Below are 18,511 nucleotides of genomic sequence, written 5' to 3' on the forward strand. Positions count from 1 at the left end.
GGACAAGTTGTTTAACTGGATTTAGTTTCTTCATAAGATAAAGAAGTCTAGAGGTGTGTAAGGACACCTTCAGATTAAAAAACAAGCAAAAACAAAAAAGCCTTGGTGACAATTCCAGTGCTCCACCCTAGACAGCCTTTCCTGGGCTTCCGTGAGAAACGAATTTATACAAATAAGATTTCACACCACAGCTGCCACGGCCACTGCCCTCCCCGCGCAGAGCTCTAGAGATGTTTTCTCTTTTTCTTTTCTTTCTGGCCGTCTATTTATCTCTGGGCTGGCAAGGAGAGGGAGAACTGCAGCGCCCAGGAGCGGAGGCCGAGCACGCCGGTGCCCGCAGGAAGCCTCGCCCAGCGCGGACCGCACCCTCCCGCGACGCCCCTGGAGAAGCCGCCAGTCTCTGGGCGGCCAGCAGCGCGCGCCCCCGGCGTGGGAGGAGCGCGGCGAGCAGGGGCGGGGCCAGCGACTCCCGCAGCCAATCGGGGTGGCGGCGCGTCCTTGGGGGGTCCGCGGCTCGCCGGGCGCGCACGGGGCGGGGCTCCGCTGGACCGTGGCGGTCGTCGGGCAGCAGAGCCCGGGCGCAGCGAGCGCAGCGCAGCGCAGGCGGTGGCGGCACCAGGTTCCCGGGGCTCCAGCGCTCGGCGCAGCGAAGTAGCCTCCGGCGGTGGCAACTACGGCGGCGGCGCCGGGGCGATGCTGTGGGTCTCGTTGGGCGCCGGTGTCCTGGCCTCTTCCTCAGGTACCCAGCCCCGCTTGCCCCTCGCCCCGGGGAACCGCAGCGCCCGGGAGGTAGCTTTGTGAGGCTGTGGGCTCCGCTGCCGGGGAGTGGGTGGGTGGGGCCGGGCGGGGCTGTGCGGTCTGGGCCGCCTTCCCTCGGAGGAAGAGGGTGGGGACCGAGGGAAGCGGGCGGGGGTGGGAGCGCTGTCTCCGGGCCGCCGCTGATGGCATCCCAGGGCTCCGTCCTCCTCCTGCCTCCATGTGGGTTGAAAGAGGTTTTGTTCCAGAAGAAAGTTTGATGCCTAGACTTGAGGAGCCAAACTCGGGGGTCCCTGAGGTCCGCGCCTTTAAAGAGGCAGCCCGCCCTGCCGTGTGAGCCCGTGCCCTGCGTGTGGGCACGTGGGAACCCGTACCCGAGCAGCATTCCTGTCACGGGACCTTCCTTGAGAAAATTCCCCTGTGGGAGAATCCCCCTTGGGGAGGGGGCTTTGTGGAGATGGCACCCAGAGCCCGCCCAGTGTGGGTTTTGCTTGAAAACAGTGCAGCAGGTAGTCAATGGCCCCTTGTTATCTTCCCGTAGAATGGACTCGACCAAGATCTATGCTCTAAGAGCTTCAAAAATTAAATCTACCTTGCCGTCTAATTAAACATCCCCAAACACTAGTGTGTCCAAGGTGCCAATAATTACTCTGTCGATTCTTTAATATTTTCTTATTGCCCATACTTTCAGTTGGCTTTTGCAGTTTTGGAAAGGGTGCTGTGGAGCATACCAAAGTGGGTACAAGTTATGGCTCACCTCTCAGGGTGATAGCCCAGTGCAAAAAAATACAGAACACATGCCTGTCCACTCGAAGATAGGAGAAGGTTTCAGCCTTCAAAGCAAGATAGATTAGGTGGGGGTTATTTGCTTTACAAAACTTCCTCCAGTGCAGAGAAGTGATGCTTAGAGTTAAAATTGAGTTTTACACAAGATTGTAGGAACACATCTATCATAAAGCGGCTCAGGGTAGAGGTAGTGACAGGTAGAGGTAGATATCGCATAGTCTTGCCATTAAGCAAATCTAAAAAAAATGCATGTTAAATTCTGCATCATTCTCACTGATCACACGTGGATGCTCACATTTACATTTTTCCTTTCTTATCAAGATGTATTCCTACCATAAGACAACTTCATAATTCCCTCAAAACACCTTAGCCAAGGCCATTTTGTGGTCCATATAATTTACCCCATGCTAAAAAACGTATCAGTAAAAACATTTACATTTAAGGGAATTTCCCTAGTGGTGACACAGTAGTGTCCATACATTGAGCACATTTTATTCACCAGACACATTACTAGGTGTGGACGTATATTAATACTTTAATTCTTGCAATCACTCTAAGGAGGTATTATTATTAGTTTCCCTATTTTTGAATTTAAAGAGTTCAGGTAATTTTGCCAAGATTATTGGGCAAGTAAGTGGTAGAGGCAGGATTTGAACCTGGATCTGTTTGACTCCCTGCCCATGCTCTATACTGTCTCCCAGTTCTTCTTGAGAGTTGCCCTTATTGTAATGCAGTGGCAGCATATGCCATCTCTACTGGCCTGGTGCATCAGACCCCTTTACAGAGTGTTTTCTCCCACTGGGAACCCCCACTGTGTACATGTATACTGAAAGGCAACACTGGCGGTCTCCAGACTCTCCCCATCCCATCCCCAGCCTATAAATCAGATGGAAATATCCAAACATGTAAACCCACCTCATTCTTTCAGATAAGTTGGCCCCGGAAGACAGGTAACCAAGTGTTTCCCGTACTGGCACTTAAAGAGCAGTCTCTATCCTCTCAACCATCCAAGTCTATTTTAGCTCTGCATATGGAAGTACACTCCATCAGTTGGCAACAACACATCCCCTGCAGCGTTCACACTGGCACACTCGTTCTCTTGTACCAACTGTCAGAGAATTTCTGACCCGGGCCAGGCTACCTAAAAGGAAAGACTGAAATGAAGTCGCTGGGGAAAGTAGTATTAGTTCCAGGGAATCCCTGAATTCTCCATGCAGGGCCCTAGGAACAGAAAGCAGGCCTTCTGCATAGTGGGAAATACCACATATAAGGTGCAGTCTATTTTCAACACTATTGAAATACGTGTTCACCATATAAAACTCCACCTGTTGTCTTGGTGATGGATGTAGCCACACGCCTATTCCTAATTTGATACTCACTTCTATGTTAAAGTAGTTGTTGCTCGGCTGAATGGTATCAAAAACTGATGTCACAATTGTGACAGTTTTGAAGCTGTGCCTAAAAAATTATTTCTATTATAATCTACATCCATTGTTTTATAATTTCTCTTCCCTAGAGTTGTGTGTGTGTGTGTACGTGTGTGTGTTCTCTTCCTTGGTATGATTTTTAACTGTCTCTGCTTCTAAAATAATTTGCAGTAGTAAGCTTTAAAAAAAGTTCATTTTTGAGTTGTGACCATATGCTGCCTGGAAACGTATCCTTATAGTTGGCATTTTACTCATGTTACTCTCGTGCTAAGAATCTCAAAGTCCCATATGCATGCTTTGAGATTTCAAATGGACCCTCCTGTCTAAGTATTTCACTCCATTCTTGGTAGCAGTAGTAAGGTTTGACTTTCGAATACAGATCCAGCACCTCACTTCTAATATCTCTAAACTGCCAAAAATCAAAGTAGCACCAACTAAAGTTGGGAAAGAAGAACATGAGGCTTTCTTATCACACTCTTACGTCAGAATAGAAGGTGTTCCCAAAACATTGTTAGAAATAAGAGTGAATAGACTTTTTTAAGTGGCTAGTGATCTGCAAAACTATGCCAAATTATTGAAATTGTAGTTTTTCTAAAGTTGTGCATTTGCAATATCTTATTAACTTAAAACTGTCCAGAATCAACAAACTTCCACTCTGTATGCTGTTCTCTTTCTAAAACTTCTTATTAACTAGCAATCCATCTTTATTTCTATATTTCATCAAATTAAAAATGCCATCAGTTGTAAGACATAGCATTATTTTTTCTGCTGTACACAAAGGGAAAATATTGCCAATTTTATTATGACATTCCACTTTAAGGATATTCTTCCATGATAAGGCATGAATAGGTCACACTAGTCTCGTTGCTTTCAAGTTTCCGTCATCTCTTCCTTGGGTTTCGGTACATTTTCCTGCCCAGTGTTATTGGTAGCATTGCTTGGGGTGTGACGGTTCACTTGCATGAATCTCAGTAACAAACTGTAACATAGCTTCTTTAATTTTTGTGTTTCTTTATTCAGTCTGGTAAAGCATTTGGATCTTGCTTTGTAAAATGATATGGAAATGCCAAACAAAGACAAATGTTTCCTCTAGTAATAGAACGTTTATGTCACACTGCTGTTTTGGTGCCTTCATGCATACACAGTAATGTCTCCTTGCAGTGCCAAATGATAGTGTAATCTTTTTGAAAACCATTTCAGTGGCAATTAAACAGAACACGTGCAGTGCCAACAATGCCCATAACTCAGTAGAAGTGAAAACAAAATGAATAGCTGTGACCAAGTTTATGCACGTGCAGGGACATGACAGTTGTGCTGTGAGTACTGCCAAGTTGTCAGTAATTTTAATATACCATAAATGTTCAGACATATCTTGATTTCAGGGATGTTAAAATGTGAAAAAGTAATCTTATCAATGAAATATGGTAATCTGTGTTCACTTAGTTCCATGAGCCCTAACCTGATTACATTTTTTATGTATTCATTCATCCATACAGTCATTCATGGTGTTAGACTTCAAGCCGCAGGAGGGCAAGGACTTTTTCTATCTTTTGTTCTCTACTATATACCAATTGCTTAGGACAGTCTGTTTTACATAGTAAACCTGCTCAATAAAATAGATAGTAGAATTAGTGAGTAAATATCCTCCATGGAAGCCGTGGAGACACATTGAGAAGCTCGCTACCCTCCTGTTGGTTAGAATACATATTCTTAAAATTATGACACTGACAGGAATGCCAAATGTGAAAAAGGCGAAGCAGTCCTTGATTTAATTTACAGGGTCCTATTCCAAATATGCCATTACAAAGCTAGTTTAGGATAGAAGAAATTCCATTATATCTTTTATTCATCTTGATCACTGAAGGATTACATAACAACTTACATCTTGGTTCTGTTGTATGGTCTAAAATCAATTTCTTGAACTCTATACTTAGTCCAATTTTACATACTTGTCCTATTGTACATTTAACTTCTACCAGAATTAACAGAGAAGTGTCTGTAGGCCTTTCTGAAGCAGACCTTGCTTGGAAATACATCCCCAAGAATATATATATCTACTTAGGTACATTGCCCTAGAGTCCATTTTTTAACCCCCAAAATGGCCGTCTTTACATTTTGACATGTTGTGAAGAAAAAGAGAAAGAAACCTTGCTGGGCAACACAGATCTCCATCTGCCAGTGCCTCTGCTTCCTCACTGCTGCCGCCTGCTCAGGCAGAGCGCACTTTTAGACCAAGGACAGGATGCTAGATGAAGATGCCAGCAGAAAGAATGGCACAGAAACTAGCTTAGCACACTCTCTGAAGCAGTCCCAGGATCTAAAGCCAATTAGCATAGCCCAAATAACCCCACACTCAGTGTAAGAGCTAGACCTGCAAAGACGCACCCAGCTTCCAATCCAGTGAAATGTAGGACCTCTGAACACGTATCTTACGAACTGAGGTCGCTAGTGGGTTCCAGCCTGCTAGCTTAGGGGAAGATGATGTGGGCAGAGTGTCATTACTGCCTGTCCCCAAGTACGGTGAAGCAGTGTGGCATGGTGATGGGTGCTGTGAAGCGACATGGTAGATAGCTAGAGCTTGCTCTTTCTTATAGTAGAAAATAATGGTTAATTAAATCTTTTTGGTTATTCAGTAAAGGAGCTTACAATTGCTTTTATTAAGTATTGTTAACGTGGGCCAGACAAGGTAATGTAATGTAAACGACAAAAAGTTTAAAACTTGTTTACTGAGCATAGAGGGTGGGATGAAAGAAAACCCAAATAATCTTAGCTGCCAATTATATAATTATGTGGGGTGTTTTAATAGTACCCATGATTTGTTTTAACCAGGTATGGTAAAACATGCAGACACAGAAATGACTGTCATAAAGGAAGTTTATTATACTCAAGAGTCCCCAAGAAACCAGAGGTACAGCATGGCATGCCACGCAGGGGGCACACAGGGAAGCAGCAGGATCAGGCAGGAGGCAGGGGGAACAAGAAGAAATGTGGGCAAGAGCCTTACGGTGGTTTCCATGGGAAGGAATGAGGAAAGCAGGGTAAGCAGGTTCAGGATTGTTTAGTTTGCATCATTTTAGCAGGCTCTGAGGTACAGGGCTGTCTCTAGTTGTCTGCTACGTGGCCCTGGGGTGATTAGGGAAGGAGAATAGTGCTCCAGAGTATGAGTCTGATAAGGGAGCTGGTGGGGTGTGGGCTCTTTGTTGGTTTGCATATGGAGAGGCGCTTGCAGGTGAGTCCCTTACTGTCTGCAGGCATTGGCTAACCCTGGGAGGGGCAGTCTGTCCAGGCCAGCAAGGTCCCAAGGGGTCAAAACATCAGAATATAGAGAATAAAATTCATGGTGGATGTATGGGGATTTTTGGAAAATGGTCAACTAATGAATTAAGCCTATGTACACATGGGGTATTCAGCCAAATGTGCAGTAGTGCCTAGTTCGGGCTCTGACACATGGTATTCAGTAAACATTAATTAAATCTGAGTTGTGGTGCCAGATGGTCCAACCATGCTAACACTCAGTTCTTGAGATATTGTAGTCAGGTGTGCAGTGTTTATCTTGAGAAAAAGAAAAAAGTGAGAAACCTACACTACATAAAGGATCCCCAGATGAAGGATGAACCCCACTCAGGACAAAAAAGGCAAAACACTTGACTCTTTTAAAACATTAGGGAACTCTGGCCGGGCACGGTGGCTCACGCCTGTAATCCCAGCACTTTGGGAGGCTGAGGCGGGTGGATCACGAGGTCAGGAGATCAAGACCATCCTGGTTAACACGGTGAAACCCCGTCTCTACTAAAAATACAAAAAAATTAGCAGGACGTGGTGGTGGGCACCTGTAGTCCCAGCCACTTGGGAGGCTGAGGCAGGAGAATGGCATAAACCCGGGAGGCAGAGCTTGCAGTGAGCCAAGATTGCGCCACTGCACTCCAGCCTGGGCGACAGAGCCAGACTCCATCTCAAAAAAAAAAAAAAGAAAAAACTTACTGGGGAGGCTGAGGCAGGAGAATGGTGTGAACCCTGCAGGCGGAGCTTGCAGTGAGCCTATCGCGCCGCTGCACTCCAGTCTGGGCGACAGAGTGAGACTCCATCTCAAAAAAAAAAAAAAAAAAAAAAACACACACACACACACAACAAAACATTAGTGAACTCTTAAGCAAATACATTTTTAGCTATAAGGTCTTAAAATGTACAAGATGATTATATGTCTAGGGTAATTCCTTATCCACTGTGGATTTGGAATACCAACAAAAATAAGTAAACATGAAGGCCACATGCATCTTTTTAAAAGGGTGTTTCTCAGAGTAAATATTGGAGTTGCAAAGTGAATTGTGTGTTGCAAATTTTGTGCTCAGGAGTAGGCTTCTAAATGGAAGTTACTCAAAATAGCATGAAACATACTTTTCTTCTTGACTACATGTCAGTATTAATCAAATGATCAGATGATACATACACACATACGAAGTAATGATACTGGAGAGAATTACATGAAGGTAATTAACAAAATATGTGTTAGTGGCAAGCTTAGTCACAGAACGTTTAAAATGTACCTGTATTAACTCTGATGGACATGGGTTTAGACTCAAGCACTACTTATCACGATGAATGGCAGGAGTGCATGAAGGTGGGAGTGTTAGGGCTCACTGCTAAGTAAATTGAATGACCTATTGCTATGGTCAGCCTCATGACTTTTCTTTATGTGGTTGGTTAATGATTATAGCAACTTTAAAGTCCTGTGACTTAGAATCTTGACCATGCACGTTAAGAAATATTAATGAAAGCATAAGCAAGAGGTCAATCTAATAATCTAAGAAGAGTAATTCCTTCACGGCAGAAACTCTGAGATTGCCCTCTCCTTACAGCTGCTTTCACCTTGTAACTTTTCGCACATCTCCTTTGCATTGTGTAGGAGCTTATCCACGTTGATGGAAATCGTATTAATGTATTGCTGGAGCACAGCTGCTCTCCCATTGTGTTTCCAAACTGACATCATAACTCTTTAATTAAAGTGGCAGTGTTAGCCTCAAATGGCTGGCAAAACATTTCTGCCTGGCTAATGGTGTTGAACTGGGTTTGAGGTTGGTCAGGACAATCGTTGGCTTTATCCATCCCAGTGAAGCATGTCTCTTAAGACAAATGTTTCAATCCAGGCTTTCATGTCTTTTAACCTCCAATTCCATACACAAATAAGGCCCGTATACATGTGGAGTATTTAGTCAAATGAGATATATGCAGAAATACTCTCAGGCCCTTCCTTTCCTGGAGCCTTTCGTTTATGTTGATACTTATAAGTGAAAGCGCATAATGGTGAGGCTGGTGGGTGGAGGGGGCAGGTAAAGAGCCTTCCTGGAGCCATTCTAAGTTTGTGCATTCTATCTTAGCTTTAACCTTCATGCATTTGAATTGCACTCATTTGGGGATAGGGGTGGGAAGAGGCATTCCCTCCTTATCTTTTTAGCCCTAGAGCCTAGCATTGTGCCTGCAAGTGGTAGGAGCTTAATGTATATTGGTTGAATTTTAAAATGTTAGTTGATTGGTTGACACAGAAATTCCCAGCCTTCTTTGGCTTAAGGATTCCTATAAATTATGAATAAAAGTCCTTACAAAATACTCTATAATCTGATAGTTAAATGATCTAGAAGGAAGAATCAAGAATATAAAAACTGCTTTTTAATGAATAGAAGCCATGAAGTTAAACTGGCCTTAACAAATTAAAATATCAATTACAAGTGACTGTTACTAAAATTCTATGATATTGGACTGAAAACTAGACAGATTAAAATAAATAGAAATTCCATATTTAGATTATTTAGTGAACTTAATTTAAAACATACAAATGAACAATAGAGCTTTGAAGAAAAGATCAATTATTTAATGAAGTTTGCAAGACCAATAGAATAGCAGTTCTAAGAAGTAAAAACAGTAAGAAAGAGAATAATATACTTTTTGTCATAACCAAATAGTCCGATAAATTTCAGATAGGCCTTAGTGTTAAATGTTGGTGTGAGGGGGCAGGGAGGTGGGGAAAGAAAGGAAACAAAGTAATGTATTTATCCCAGATGTGAAAGCAGTTAATATTTTTTTCTGAATATTTATGACATCTTACAAAAGACAGATGCATTGGAATGAAGAAAACTGAAAAGCATGTAAATAATGAAATGTAGTAAAATAATTCTAAAAGGGAAAGTGACAAAAATGATAAAAACATGGCTGATGAGAACTGTGGAAGATACGTAAGGAATTGAGATGAATATGGGATATATGGCATGAGTTCTCAGAATCTGGTTCATGGTGGTTGAGGGAGGTGAGCAGACATTTGGGACCTGGAAATACAAATGGAAGATCCAGAGCACAAAACATATACATTTATTGCCACCTCTTTAAGATGTATCTTGTGCTTTGACAAAAATCAGATGTGATTTGAAAAGTTGAAATTCTGTGTCCACTGACTCTTTTTTTTCATTTGTTGAACTAGTAAAACAAAAATAACAATAACAATCCTTGAACCACTACTAAAGAAGGTAAATTGTAGGGACTTTATTTAGAACCCACTGAGACAGAATTAAATATCAGGATTTTCTTATTTTACATTGATGCCTTTCCAGACAGTAGAAATAAATTCAACAAAAGTCTTTAGTCTGGTCACTCAGAGACAATGTAGCACATTAGACAGTGTCTCTACCTTAGTTGTATCTCTTGAAAACACACTTATCCAAAACATTATTAAGGTTTTGAAATTCAGTCTCAATCCCTAAGAAATGTTCACTTCAGCATTGTTTTTCTTACTTCTGTGAGAGCTGGAGGTTAAAACTCTGTGAATAGTGCGTGGAAATGAAGAATGACTTTTCTGTCCATCAAAAGTATGAAAATAGGGGCTGGGTATGGTGGCTCATGCCTGTAATCCTAGCACTTTGGGAGGCTGAGGTGGGTGGATCAGCTGAGGTCAGGAGCTCGAGACCAGCCTGGCCAACATGGTGAAACCTCGTCTCTACTAAAAAAAATACAAAAATTACGCAGGCATGGAGGTGTGTGCCTGTAGTCCCAGCTACATGGGAGGCTGAGGCAGGAGAATCGGTTGAACCCAGGAGGCGGAGGTTGCAGTGAGCCAAGATCGCGCCATTGCACTCCAGCCTTGGTGACAGAGCGAGACTCCGTCTCAGGGAAAAAAAAAAAAAAAGTATCAAAATAGGGGCTAAGAAGTCCCTGGAGTCATAGCTATATTATATTGGATATGATTTTAGAATGGAAAGATCTTCAGCTCCCGCTCATCTGGACTTGCTTTCTTTCATCCACAGAATGAGGAGAGAATCAATGACTGTTGAAGACTGTATGGTTGGGATCACCCCTGGGGGCTTTACCTTCTCTTGTTATATCATTTCATCCCCACAGTAGTCCCCCATGTGGTACACCCCATTATTGTCTTTATTTCACAGATTAGCAAACTGAAGAACAGAGAGGTGAGGTATTTTTCCCAAAGTCACCCTAATAGTCAGTGAAGAAGCTAGGAGAACCCACAGTGTCTTCAGAATTATGTATTTAAGCACTTGATATGTGCTTACAAACTCATTTTTGAGTTAAACTCTTCCATTCAGTGAAAAAGAAGTTAATGATGAGCTGTTATGAAAACAAGCTTCTATGTTGTTTTCATAACTGGATGTTTCTATGTGCTTATGTAGGCGTACATTATATGCCCATGGCATGTGCTTCACATCCCTCTACCTTTGCTTCCTTGTCCGTAAAATAGGTCTATTCATTTCTACTGGACAGGTTTGTTCTGAATTTGCAAGATAATCTGTGTAAGGCATCTAGTGCATTAAAGTTACAGTTGTTATTGTTGCTTTGGGAAATTAATGTAACAATCTAGTGAAAGTCACAGGCATTTTTATGTCTAGATTTAGCCCAGCCATGTCCATTGCTATGGTACCAACCCCACCCTAGCTGCTCAACATCACACATTCACAGGAGCTTCCTTACTGGCCCTCACAAGTCCAGTCTACAACCCTGTCTTCTCCATGAGGACCTGTGTTTTGTTCCTTACATGAAGTGGCTAGACGAATGGGAAGCAGAAGTGGAAAAGGAAGCACTTCCAAAGGAAAGAGGCAGAGCACAGAGTGGCCTTATTCTCTGCAGAAAGTTGCACCCACTCAGCAGAACAGCAGAATTAAATCCGCCAAAAGTAGAATACCAGGAAAGTTTCCAGTCAACAGTCTGGTGCCAAGATTGGGGAACTATCATCTTTATTTGCTATCCTTTGAGTCTCGGATGTATTATCTTATCAAATAAGAAGAAAACCATAGGCAACCTCTAGTTTACTATTCATGCACTGACAAAATAGAGTGTATGTAATTACAGGCTCCATAAGATCTTAAGTAGTTAGCAGATCTTAAACATTCTTGCAAATATGCTGTAGGCAGTGAAGCCTACATTGTGTCCTCCTGATCTTTCCTTAAGAGATCCTGGGGCAGCCACTAAGAGCTTTAGAAATCCAAATTGCTCTTTTATTCTCAGAGGTCCAGCACTACAGGTGTGTGACACCTGATTAACACATTTTAAAATATATTAAATGAATTTTTTTGTATGAATACCTTTTTAAAATATATTTTTACTATTCAAGCAATGTGTTCAGTGTATAAAAATGTAAAGTTTTAGGTAAGCAAATAGAAGAAAATGGAAACGATCCACAATCCTACCTCCTAAATATAATCACTATTTGCGTTTTATTTCTTCCCAGGTGTCTTTTTTCACCTGTAACATTGTTTACAAAAACTGAATTATTTAATATACAGTTTTATAAGCTGCTTTCTTCACATAGGACAACTTATCCCAACTATCTTTCCATAATAGTAAATCATTATACTGATTTTTACATAGATTAAAGGCATCAGACCTTGGTTCTTGTGTTTTGGGACACTGGAAGACCCCCTACTCAGTCCCTAGGCTAAGGACTTTTTCTGTCTCTACATAAGGCATACTCCTTGCCTCATGGAGTTGTCAAATTGCTGAAGCTTGGGTCTACCTGCTAAGAGGGAGCTCTATATCTGGACTCTTACATCTGCCCGGTAGTCTTGTCATCATGAGCCTCCCACTATTTTCATGATCTAAAAGGGGTCTCTGAGTTATCCTGGTGGTTCTGACATGGAAGTGCAAATGGCCTTTTTGTTTGCCTTGCATCTTCTGAGAGATGAATGTCAGGAGACACACAACCCTGCTAACTGGCCTCTTAAAACCAAGCCCATCTGCCAATAAAAACTGCCATTCAAAATGCTGATACCCTCTTCATCCTATAATTGCCATTTCTACAGCTGGCTCTCAATTGTTGCTTCTCTTGGGAGCCAACATGCCAAACCTAATTTCACAGATAATAACCAAACTTCATGATAGTTCAAATCTCCTCCCCATCAATCTTTTAACTGGATCTGCTCACAAATGAACTGGTTCAGGTTTTTTCCTTCTTTTATTTCCCCAATCAGGCCCTGATTCAGAGCCTAATGAACAATGAGGTAGCCAAAATTTGGTTGCCAGAGGGACAGGCAGACCAGTGTGTCTTGAGTATGTCAGTCTGAAACCACCATACTGAACTGTGTGTGATGAGTATGAAGCAAGGTGTTGTATACCAATGGAATCAGACACTATTCCTTCTTGGTTCTTTATTCAAATATTTTACCCGAAACACATATTTTGCTACCAAGGTTCTCCAAAAGCCCATCAAAGCTCTTCAAACATGTTTCAACTAATTGATGTTCTTTTTCTTTTTATACTACCTTGACCTGTTCTTTCCTCAGTCTGCTTCCATCTTATCCCCAACTTCCTGCAAAAAAAGAAAACAAAAAAAAGCAAAAAATATATACATATGTGTAATGTGTGTATTATGTATAATTATATATTACAATGTGTGTATAGTATATGTATACACATTTAAAAACCAAAGTTGTCATTCTCTAGCCTCAAATGTTTTCATTCTCTTACCTTCCCCACTGTGGAGCATTGAGCCTTGAGCCCATTATTCGCCACCTACATCTGTGGCAGTCAAGCCTCGTTTCCACCCCGGCCAGCGAGGAGCTGCTGCTTCACCTCTTTAGCCCTCTCTCTACCTGTTTCTTCCTCCCCCAACATAAAGTCTCAGTTGCCAGATCCAATCTTCTTTCAGTGCTTCAATTTCTGTTCTCCCCCTTTCTTTACTTTTGTACTGTCTTTTTTATTTCCCTGATATTTTTGTCCTCTCGGTGAGACCATAGGATGTATCTGAAAGAACAAACCTTGAGATCATGGTATTTTCTGTGACCATCACACTGTTAAAGTTTTCTAAAATAGCACTGTTTTTCCTTAAAGGAAGTCATTCTGTGCTTTTCAAGGCCCTCATGGAGCTAATTGGGTTGTAACTATAAGAAAGGGTTACTGCCCTCTGGTTACATCACAGATGCATCATAGAAGGGCCATTTTGATTTAGGCATTGCAAAGCACTCATTTCTGACCATGTTCTCTCTGTCTTTGCTTTATAAGTGGTTTATTCCTCAGAGGTAGCGGTGATTCAGGCCCCGGAGGACCGCTCCAGCCTATTTGAATAAGCTATCAATAACATTAAAAGCCTTCGCAGACACTGATGTTTGCCAGCACTTACAGGCTAGTGCAAATTGGATGAGTGCCTTGTTGGTGTTTTCAGTTCCTCCTCAGTGTTTGTTAAACAGTTGAAGTATTTGTCAGAAATGTCAATTGGACACAAATGCATTATAATATGCACTTTTAATTTTTTTTTTTTTTTACTAAAACTGTGGAACTTGATTTCTTGTTGGATTATGTCCTTAGCACTGGAAAGGAACACTGAAAGTGTTGAAAAGAAATTATATGTGAATTACCCTCGTTTAGTAGAAGACAGTCGAAGCTGGCACAGCCTCCTGAGCTTTCAGCCAGGATTGAGTGCCGAAGACTGTTGATTAGCAGGCAGAAAGAGCAGGAGCCCAGAATCTGTGCCCTCCTCCTGTCTTCCACCCAACGAAGTGTCCCAGGCCCACTGACCCAGCAAGGGAGCGACGCCAGCTGAACCCTGGACTAGAAAACAAGAAACACAATTCAAAGCCAACAAGAGCCTGGGGAAAATGACCACAGTACCATTGATTTTATCTGGGTCCTGGTTTAGATTCAGGACATCAGTGATTTCTCCCTTGAAATCTGGGGAAAATGACCACAGTACCATTGATTTTATCTGGGTCCTGGTTTAGATTCAGGACATCAGTGATTTCTCCCTTGAAATCTGGGGAAAATGACCACAGTACCATTGATTTTATCTGGGTCCTGGTTTAGATTCAGGACATCAGTGATTTCTCCCTTGAAATCTGGGGAAAATGACCACAGTACCATTGATTTTATCTGGGTCCTGGTTTAGATTCAGGACATCAGTGATTTCTCCCTTGAAATCTGGGGAAAATGACCACAGTACCATTGATTTTATCTGGGTCCTGGTTTAGATTCAGGACATCAGTGATTTCTCCCTTGAAATCTGGGGAAAATGACCACAGTACCATTGATTTTATCTGGGTCCTGGTTTAGATTCAGGACATCAGTGATTTCTCCCTTGAAATCTTTGTAAAAAATAGGCAAAATGTGTGTGCTTTTTTCTTTTCGTTTCTCTACTTTCCCTTCCTCCCTCCCATCCTCCTTTTCTTTCTTCTGAAGACAGTCCGTATCTTTCATCAGATTCTCAAAGGAATCCATGAGTAACAAGTGTTTAAGAACCACAATTCTAGATTTTCTCCTCTTTAGCCTCTTTGCTGACTATGATTCAAGTTGCTCCTGGAAAGATGGAAATTTCAGGCGATGTCCCCAACTCCAAAGTTGAGATACCATGGGAAATAAAACATTTTAAACCCGAACTTTTTCATGTCCGTAGCACCCAGTGAATCTTAGAAACCATAAAATTAGAGGGAGGCTGCTATGGTGAGGCCAAACAGCACGGACAGTGATTCTGCCCAATCCCAGCATGGTCTGAAGGCTGTAGGATGACACCAAATTGCCTAACAAATGGTTGAACTGGGCTGCCATCTAACTTTTGTGAACAGATCTTTATTATTTTGTCTCCAGTGGGCATATATGCCCACAACTTTGGCTATAATTCTGAACAGCCATAGGTCCAAATACACCTTCTTTGTTCTGAAATTCTAAAATACACCCAACAAACACAGTCATTCAAAAAATATATGTTCTTTCCGATCGTAAGTGCAGTGAGAATTGATGACATTTATTTTGTTTTTCACTCAGAATATAAGTTCCTCAAGAGCATTGATATTGGTCTGTGGAAAGAATGGATGCTTGAAGGACATAGAGTATCTCCTTTGTAAAAATGACTGGTCTGAAATAATGTAAATCAAAAGGAAATCAAGTGATAATTAAGTCCGGTTCCATATGCAGTTAGGTTTTGAGAGCTTAAGGACTGTCCTTTATCACATCACATGCTGTCCATGATGAATTGACCCAATAGACATACAGGGAAAAGAAATATATAAAATTTTTACTTTTGAAAGTTTTGTATTAATCTTAATACAGTATTAGAGTGAAAGCTCAACCTAATTTTGGAAGGCAGAGTCTAAGTGAGTTTATTTTACACCATCTGTTTTGTTGGCTAAATTTCCTTCTGCCAAGCTTTGGACCTATCAGTTCTGCTGATGAGTTTTATCTGTGAACTTGAGTAAAGTTTCTGAATTTTTGTAGATGGATTTACTTATTTTTAAAACTTCGCAAGGTGGTCTCTATTTTACTTGAACACACGTTAAATAAGAGGGTATGCTTCACTGAAAGGAATGTCTTCATTGAGGATTAACCAACCAATGCCAAAGAAAGTGATGAATGACGGATGTTAATTTAATTATCCTGCAGATGATCCTGAACCATTACTGCTTAAGTGCCAAACAGATTCTTCCGTTTACAAATAGAGCACTTTCTTTGGCATTAGCAATAGCTTAGTGCATTGTTTGTAGGGTTTATGCTTCCTTTTCTTAAGAAAAAAAAAAGACATAACCACATCTTTTTTAGTCTGCCATGTACCACTTCACAAGTACAACAAAGCCTCATTTATCCACTGTTGTAGGGGAACGAATATGTTCCCAATAGGTTAGTTTTTCAGATTGCTTAAGCTCTCACTTTGTTGGTAATCTTTCTAAAATGAAGACACACTCCTCTGTCTTCTGAAGCAGAGAGGGCTGCCAGGAACTTTCTCTTTTCTGGATGGTTTGGGCCATCTGTGTGAACATGGTGATGTGCCCTCCAGGGCTGTAAACCTATGTATGTGGAACCATTTGTCCATTAACCTAAGTTACCCCAGATGCGTATGCTTGCTTTCTTATTCTCTCCAATTTTTGTGAAACTTTTAACTCCACAAATTGTCACGGTTAGTTTTCATACCTGCCACAATATCGTTTAATATACAGCTATTTCCTGTAGTTACCTGGGTGGCTCCACACGTCTCTTATGCTATAAAGAGCACTTTAAGAATGCTACACTTTTATTAATAATAAAGGAGTTAATATTGACATTTAATTTAGGACAATGGCACTTACTGGTTTTAATTCCTTTTAAAATGGGCTTAGGCTAAAAAATAGCTTCTGGTCCATTACAATGAAATTGGTAAATTTCTAAAATATACCTTACAATTTTTAGGTTTGAACCCTTTAGCAACTATGTGTGCAAAGTCCATTATACAACTCTACTTGAAGTCAGTCTATTAATTGTACTTTGTTAAAAATCTCAGCTTGATGTATATTGTATATTGTAAATAACATGAGCGACAAAATAATGCAATTAACAAGAGCCTAAAGGGAAATAAAATGGGAGTTTTGAAGAGCTCACATCACTCCACATGTAAATATAACTTTTCAGTCACTAGAGAGAGATTTAGGTACATTTAGAGTTATACGTCTCCCAGATATAAGGACCTGGCTATGTACTAAAGACTTAAAGACTTGATATGTGTGTGTGTGTGTGTGTGTGTGTGTGTGTGTGTGTGTCCACAGAAATAATCTTTCTTGGTACATGCTTAACAATCTGAAAAAAATTTTTTCATGGAACGGAGACAATATCTCCATTTTTAATTCCATCTTTTACAATATTTATTTGGGCATTGCAAGCAGATCCATTTTTGCCTGTGACAAACATCTATAGTTTTCTTGTTCAAAACTTCTATATAGCTGTGGTGACAGTGGCTATAAATAGCTTATTAGGAGCCATTTGATTAGGTGAACACGTATTTCGGTTTTGTAGAAAAGTCTGGTTTCTACAGCAGCTTCCTCTTTTGTCCTAGAGCAGCATTTAATTTTTTTTCTTTTTTCAGTGCCAGACTAGAATTATTAGTAGCCTTTTTGGCATTTTTTTTTCCTCTATGAATGCCAGTCATCTGGAGCTATGGCAGTTGTTCAACAAAACTGATTCTTCTGCAGGTTTAAACCAGGTGATTTAGGGCCTCAAGCCATTCTAGACCAAAATCTTTATTTGCTTTTCTCTACTAGCCAAGTTCACAAGATAATTAGAAATCATCCCATTCCTTTTTGGGTTTGCTCACAGAACATTATTTTTGTTTTCCTATTTAACTATCATTCCATTTGATTATATATTATCCAATAGTTTATAAGTTCATTTTCCCTGGTGTTTATCAAAATAACACTTCTACACACCTCCCTCACTTCATGAGGAAGAATCCCTGGGGATGACTGTGTAAAAATCTCTGCCCGAGAAATGCAAATCAAAACCACAATGAGAAACTATCTCACACCAGTTAGAATGGTGTTCATTAAAAACTCAGGAAACAACAGGTACTGGAGAGGATATGGAGAAATAGGAACACTTTTACACTGTTGGTGTAAACTAGTTCAACCATTGTGGAAGACAGTGTGGCAATTCCTCAAGGATCTAGAACTAGAAATACTATTTTACCCAGCAATCCCATTACTGGGTATATACCCAAAGGATTATAAATCATGCTACTATAAAGACACATGCACATGTATGTTTATTGCGGCACTATTCACAATAGCAAAGACTTGGAACCAACCCAAATGTCCATAAATGATAGACTGGATTAAGAAAATGTGGCACATATACACCATGGAATACTATGCAGCCTTAAAAAAGGATGAGTTGGTGTCCTTTGTAGGGACATGGATGAAGCTGGAAACCATCATTCTGAGCAAACTGTCACAAGGACAGAAAACCAAACACCGCATGTTCTCACTCTTAGGTGGGAATTGAACAATGAGAACACAGGGACACAGGGCGGGGAACATCACACAGTGGGGCCTGTTGGGGGGCGGGGGGCTTGGGGAGGGATAGCATTAGCAGAAATAAAAAAAATATATATCTGCCCAATTAGACCTGACTTTAATAGTGGGTGAGGATAGGCAGACCCTCCACATGGTGGCCACCAGTATGAGCACTTGGTTTGAGGCTGACGTGGAAGGCAGTTGAGCAGTATGGGTGTGGCGCTGTAGACAAACCCAGGCTTGTTTCTGATTGTCCATCCTTCTCTTAAATGTGTGGCCCCTACATTGATGAGGTCAGGTGCACAG

The 18,511-nt window shown here is 41.2% G+C and overlaps 1 protein-coding gene and 1 long non-coding RNA gene across 3 annotated transcripts in view; one reads left to right on the top strand and one right to left on the bottom strand.

The window, feature by feature from the left end:
- Positions 1–446: 446 nt before the first annotated feature.
- The window catches only part of FRY (FRY microtubule binding protein), a 449,258-nt gene continuing 431,193 nt past the window's right edge, over positions 447–18,511 (top strand). The window contains exon 1 of one of the 2 annotated variants that reach the window (XM_054664864.2): positions 447–739. In XM_054664864.2, the coding sequence (XP_054520839.2) occupies positions 694–739 (46 nt within the window). In that variant the 5' untranslated portion in view covers positions 447–693. The remainder of the gene's footprint in view (positions 740–18,511) is intronic. The other variant, XM_063792435.1, reaches the window with a different exon arrangement.
- Positions 12,596–13,323, bottom strand: LOC107967877 (uncharacterized). The gene is made up of 2 exons (XR_001708644.4): positions 12,930–13,323; positions 12,596–12,771 (listed from the first exon to the last, which is right to left on the bottom strand). It is a non-coding gene; the product is annotated as an uncharacterized LOC107967877 (long non-coding RNA).

This window comes from Pan troglodytes, chromosome 14, assembly GCF_028858775.2.
Source record: "Pan troglodytes isolate AG18354 chromosome 14, NHGRI_mPanTro3-v2.0_pri, whole genome shotgun sequence".
Lineage (NCBI taxonomy): Eukaryota > Metazoa > Chordata > Mammalia > Primates > Hominidae > Pan > Pan troglodytes.